Here is a 6,480-nt window from a genome sequence, read left to right as displayed (position 1 = left end):
CCCTAGAAGGGCTGTCAAGCATTGGAGCAGGCTGCCCGTGGAAGTGGTGGAGTCACCATCCCTGGGGGTACTTAAAAGACACGTAGATGTGGCACTGAGGGACATGGTTTAGTGCTGGGTTAATGGTTGGACTTGTGTGATCTTAAAGATCTTTTGCAACCTAACCGGTTCTATGATTCTATAATGCTGATACTACAGCCCATGAGCCCCTTGGAGCGTCTCTTCTGATGTCCTGGTGCAGAAGCATGCTGCCCGTTGGGTGATGGATACAAAACACCATCTCGGTTTTCATTTTGACAGGAGAGAGCGGGAAACGGAAGTTTCTACACACACATTTTATTCCTCTGGCACAGATGTACAGGGGCGCTTTGCCCGGTGTGGGGGACTCACTCCGGTACAGACCCCGCACCCTTATGGACCCCGCACCCCCACGGATCAGCTCCCGCTGCAGCCTGCGCGGGGCCCCGCAGGGGGCGCCCTCCCTCCCGCAGCCGCCTGGCGGGCGCCGCGAGGGGGCGCCCTAGCGGTGCTGCGGAGGGCGGGGCGGGCACCGGAGGCCCGGCGTGTGACGCGGTACGGCGGCCGGGCGGGCGGCGGCGGCGGCGATGGAGCGGCTGGAGCGGTGCGGGCGCTGGCTGCGGGCCGCGCTGGGTGCAGGCCGGGTGCGCCGCAGGCTGCCCTGGCTGCTGCTCGCCATCGTCCTCCTCGGGTCCGCCCTCAAGGACGGCGACCTGGTGCCCGAGACGCCCTTGCAGAACAAGCGCAACCCGCTCAACGTGTGAGGAGAACCGGGGCGGGCGGCGGGGAGGGAGCGCGGGCGACGGGGCGGGAGAACGGGAGGACGGGGACCGCGGCACCCTCCTGGTGGGGCGCTGGGCCCAGGGTGGCCTTGCGGGGGGCGGCTCCGTGTGACCGGGCTGGGCCCGGCGGCCGGGGGGGTTGTCAGTTGGGTTTCTTGCTCCTCACGTCTGCTGTGGGCTGTGGGACTAAAGAACAGTGGGGTTTACCGCTCAGGTTTTATTGGAAGGGGGGGGAAAGGCAATTTTTCCCCTTCTTTAGTTCCCAGGTAATTATATTTGAGTAAACAGATAGTTACCGAGCTGTGTAAAAGCAAGCTGAATAGGTCCTTCAGCATCTTTTGTAAAAGCAGAGTTACTCCCGTCCTTCTCTAGCACTTAGGCAACGGTTCAACTGCCTTAGTCACTCCTAAACTGCCTGTGAACATCGTGAAGGGTATGAGGAAGGCGCTGAGCCTGGCAGGTGCACGTGTGCTTTGCCTGCTACACATCAGGAAGCGAAGCTAAAATTGCTGTTTTCCCCCGTGACTTGGGGCATTTTGTACTTTATTGATTCAGGTTTGTCATTTGGCGACGTGTGGGAGAGGAGCTGCTCTTAGTGAGATTGAACAGAAGGGTTGGCAGGAGCACTTGGAGAGTGACATTGATCTTACAGTAAAAACATGCAACAGTTCAGCTCTCTCTTTTTAAATAGATGAAGGTTATCTGTACTGATAGTCCCTGAAGCAATTTTTCCCCCATAAATTACTGCTGGTTTGCCAGCAGCAACTATGTCAGTAGCTGCATTTTACTTTTAACTATCTCAGTAAAATGAGGTTTTTATTTTCAATTCCTATTCCCTGGCAGCAGCTGTAGTTGCCACACAGATGCCACTTCTACTGTAAAATTAAGAGTAAAGGAAGCACTCCTCAAAATCCTCGGGCAGGCCCTGACAATGTTTGTAGGGTCTTATTGAAGATACAGAACTGTAGTCCTACTTGTTTGTGTCTTTGATGCTGAAGTGGTGATTAAATGATGGCTGTGTCTAGCTACACCTCAGCTGCACACCAGAATTCTCTGTTTTTCAAGCTGGGATATGGGTAAGGATGGGGCTCCACAGTTCCCCTCTCCCACCAGTTGATAGGAAGCCAGCTACTTTGGAAGGTCTAGTAGGAGGAAGAAGATCATAGACTATGGTGTCCTTAACTAATTAGTAAATTCACCTGCACATGCTCCACTTCAAGATTTGAAAAGAAGACTAGTTACACCATGCTGTCGCTTGCTAAACAGGATATCAACACATCATCAGCTGGTTTTCAAGATTTTATAAGCATTACAGCAAAAATTATCAAGGCAGAGAGTGAATTTAGAGATGGAAGGATTTGTGTATGCCAAAGGAAAGCTCTCATCAACTGGAGGGTCAGCAGAGGAACAAACACATTGTGCTGCTTCATTTACTTTATAAGGTGATGACAGAGGAAAAGCTTCATGGGCTCATTAGGGAAAAGAGTCAGCCCTTCTGGCTGTCTTATTCAGTGTTAAGAGGTTGAGGTCGTGAAGGGCTTTAAAAGTAAAGATAATTGAGATGGAGGAAGAAAGTCGGAGAAAGGGTTACTGTGTAAGGGTGGCAAGCTAAAAATACGTTCTTCACAGCTGCAGTTTGAGTAGGGCAGAGTTGAGCGGGTTTGTAGGGTAACAGCGATTGCAAAACTGAACTGCAAGTCTGAACGAGGGCTCTAGGTCCAAGGGAACACTGCCTGGGAAATAGTAGAAGTACCTGGTTGAGGAAGTATTCAGGTGTTGGGCCTGAAAGTGGGGAGACAGTTAAGATTTTAGCTGTGCTTTACTTTGATGGGAGTGCACAAGTGCCTAATTTAGATGGTTCTGAATACTGACCTTGAAAACCTACTTCTTCAAGCACCACCATCAGTTCCTGTGAAGTTTCACACATGCATATTTCTCTTTTGGCTTTTCTCTGGCAGATACTTTGTGAAGGTGGCTTGGGCATGGACGTTCTGGCTTCTGCTGCCCTTCATCGCAGTCACCACCTACCAGTTTGCCAAGAGCAAGCTCCTGTATGGCCGCATGAAGAGCATTTTGACGGTGCTGCAGCGCCTCAGCACACTGCTGGTGGGCACTGCCGTCTGGTACGTCTGCACCAGAGTCTTCATGTACATCGAGAATCTCACTGGCGCATGCTCTGCCTCGGGTAAAGTCAGCGAGCCTCGACGGCTGTTCACCAGCAAGCAGGAATGCCACCAGCACAATGGGATCTGGAATGGTTTTGATATCTCAGGACACTGTTTTCTCCTCTCGTACTGTGCTCTGATGATTATGGAGGAAGTGGCTGTGCTGGAAGGCTTGTCCATAGACCAGAACTCTAAGCTGCGTGTTGTGATCAATGCCCTGTTTGTTTCCTTGTGTTTTCTCACCATGATCTGGGTGTTCATGTTTCTTTCGACTGCCCTGTATTTCCATGACTTCAGTCAAAAGCTTATCGGTGCGCTGATAGGTCTGTCAGCTTGGTATGGGACGTACAGATCTTGGTACTTGAAACCCTTTTCTCCTGGACTACCTCTTCCAAATATACCTTTGAGTTCAAAGAAATACAGTTATAGCAGATAAATTAAGTTCTTAAATGTTGGGATTTTGCTTTCAGTACTTGAGTAGTTGAATATAGGAATGGTTATTGAATTTCCACTTTAAGGAACAAGGTGATGGGTTGGAGGAAACCAGATCTGTACTAGCTGATGGCTGGCAGGTGGTAATGAGCTTCTTCCTTGGGAGAAAAAAAACTGGTATTGGAAGAGGTCTGCTCTTTTTTAGGAGTTTCTGACTAGCATTCTCATCAAAGAAATCAGAAGTTGGATCTGTTTCTCTTACAGATAAAGGGAGGAGCAGATCCAAGGCTGGCAGAGGTCTGTTATTAAAATATCAATACTTGTCAAAGCAGTATATAGGTCCGTTGTGAAACTAGAGCATCTCATGTTATCAAGTGTTAAATACACTAACTTGTCACAAATGCCTCTTAGCTGTCTGCACCTTCTGCAACAAAGAGAGTAAATCTGAGATGTCGTGTCTTCAGCAGACTGTGACTTTAAATTCTTGCCTGCCTTTGAAAAGGACACTCTTGGAAAACAAGCCTTAACTTTCTCCTTAGGTGTAGTACCTGTAATAATATTTTGTCAGTTTATTCATGACACAAAAAAACCCCAAACTCCTTCCCACTTTACCAAAATACCCGATAAGAGATTTGGGGTTTTAATTTTTTAATCTTATAAGTTGCACACTTTGCAACAACGAGTACTTTGTGGTATGTTTCTTCTAGAAAAACAATGAAATGCTGGTGTAACAAGTTAGCTTAACCTGCTAAGCTTGGTCTTCTTGGTAATGAATGAAACACATTGTTTATCCTAAGGGCTGCAAAGCAGTGTGCTTGAAGCAATATTTATTCTTGCCTGCCCAGCGTACCAACAAGCTGCTTAATTTGATTGCACATAAAACTGCGGCCACTTTTGATGTGGCTGGAAACCCACTACTGAATAAAACAGTACTATTATATAATGAATAGATATGAGGTGGGATGGGTTTACTCATATCAATGAGACATTTAGCACGGTTTTTATCTTGAAAAGCTTTTTATTATCTCATAAAGGCTTATTCATGACTGCACAACAGTTGTTTTGACGGTTGTAGTGATGAGCAAGATGGCCAAAAAGGGCTCTGGGCAGGTGTCTGCTGATCTGAGAGCAGGCTTGACCTGTCTGGAGCATTTGACTCCAAGGTGATTATTTTGCTGAATATAGGGTATGATGCACTGTAGTCTAATCTTGGTATGTTTCTTTTTGCCATCTCAATAGCTCTCTTCCAGCAAGAGAGCAACAGCGCTTGCAATAAATACAGCAGTGTTAGTTCCACGCTTGTGGTCTGCCTCTGAGGAGAGCCAAATTCACCTGAATTGCCACTGAATTCAGTGGCAAGCAGTTGTTGCGCATACTTAGAAAGTACAAATCACCTCTCACAAAGAAGCTGTTTCAGGAGGTTATGTATTTTCTGTCAAGCTCTTACTTTTGTTTTTGCATTAAATTGCCTTTTAAGCTGACTCTGGAAAAATTGCACTGATTAACTCATATTGGGTTAAATTAAATTTGTTTAAACAATGCAAATTCATTTGCAGATATTCTTTTGATGTGATGTAAGCCTGCTCCTAATAGAGTTAAGCTAGACCGCAAGCCACTTTCACCATGAAAAAGGATTATATTCCCAGAAGGTTTTCTGATTTAAGTTTCTATTTTAGGTTATCTTTATGTAACTTTGCTATATAGACAAGGCCTTGGAATGGGAAATGCTATTTATTTAAACCAATTGACGTGCTGAAATTATGTTCAGTTTCACAGATGTTTTGTGCAATCGCTATATGGATATTTCTGTCCAGTTCTAACAGTGTCATACAAACTTTTTATTATGGAAATAATGTAGGAGATGGTTATTCTCAAAATTTTTACTTAAATAATGAAATAAAAATCAGTGTTTGTGTCTGAGAATCTGTTTCTGATGTCTGTAAAGGTGCTGCTGGTGCTCTTCACTTCCCTGAATGGTCCAGCCTCCCAGTGTTTTTGCGCCTATGGGATTGTATGATCACACTGACACCGATAATTCTGCAGTATTTGAATGGGTTAATATACCACAGGTTCTCAGAACTACAGGGTAGAAAAAGAAACAAAAGCAAGCCATGCCTGACAAAACCAAGTGTCCTAATGTGTGCCTCTTGCACCAGTTCATTTTGTAGCCATGGACAGTTGCTTATTGTAGCAGAGTGAAAGCCTAATCCATTGAAATGTATGGGGAAATTCCCGTGGGCTGTCGTACTGGTTATGAGTTTGGAAATCTTGGTGTACGTGTCCTCAGTACCCAGAGACCATGAGCCAACTGTTGGCTCAGAAGGTTCCCTTGTGCTCCAGACCTTCTCTTTGTTCCTTTTGGCTCTGTTTTAGAGTAAGTCTCTGCTTCCTTGCACTTGAGCTAGAAACTAATGGTTGCAAGTTTTCTCTTTCCATATTTGCCATCACCTTTACCTGACGTACTTCCCTCTCCCAAATACACTTTTATCATTAAAATAAAAATGTGGCCTCTCTATGACAGATTGGCAGCCGAAGAGAAGCAGTGCTGGGAATAGTTGGATTCGATGTCCTGTGCCAAAGGCACGAATCAGCTGTCAACAGGTATTATTAATTTGTTTAAAGTTCTTTTTAAAAGTATAACTCATGTGACAGAGGGTGTCTTAAAGATTTTCCTCTGCTGGGGCCAGCAAGGAAGGAGGAGTCTCAGCTAGAACACAGTGGGAAGATGAACTGGATTAGGATTCATTTCACTCTTCACTTACCTGGTTCCCTTTCAAATGCTTGCACCACTGGAGGCAAGACCAAGCAAACAGGAAAGTTTAGGTCTTTCGTAAGAGCCATCTGAATGGTTCAGACTTTAAACGTTCCTGAACCTGGGGTTTGATTCTTCCTCAACATCTCTGTTGAATGCAGACTTGTTCCATGAATGCCTCACTGGTGCTAAATGGTATTCTTGGTTGGACAGTTTATTTGCGTGTACTGAAGCTTGAGTTGTGGAGTGGCTGCAAAGAAAAGAATCCTGGTTTCTGTGTTGATGCATGGCAATTCATGTGAGAAACACCCGCTGATGCCCTATGGTGCAC

The 6,480-nt window shown here is 45.9% G+C and overlaps 1 protein-coding gene across 1 annotated transcript; it reads left to right on the top strand.

The window, feature by feature from the left end:
* Positions 1-594: 594 nt before the first annotated feature.
* FITM2 (fat storage inducing transmembrane protein 2) lies at positions 595-5,018 on the top strand. Its single transcript, XM_030503426.1, has 2 exons — positions 595-778; positions 2,759-5,018. Exons 1-2 carry the CDS (start codon positions 606-608, stop codon positions 3,399-3,401), a joined length of 816 nt encoding a protein of 271 aa, XP_030359286.1. The 5' UTR covers positions 595-605; the 3' UTR covers positions 3,402-5,018.
* The last annotated feature ends 1,462 nt before the right edge of the window (positions 5,019-6,480 follow it).

The sequence above is a fragment of the Strigops habroptila genome, chromosome 13 (genome assembly GCF_004027225.2).
Source record: "Strigops habroptila isolate Jane chromosome 13, bStrHab1.2.pri, whole genome shotgun sequence".
NCBI classification, from domain to species: Eukaryota; Metazoa; Chordata; class Aves; order Psittaciformes; family Psittacidae; genus Strigops; species Strigops habroptila.
The sequence above is the reverse complement of the archived record's forward strand: the minus strand, read 5'-3'. Positions and strand labels throughout refer to the sequence as shown.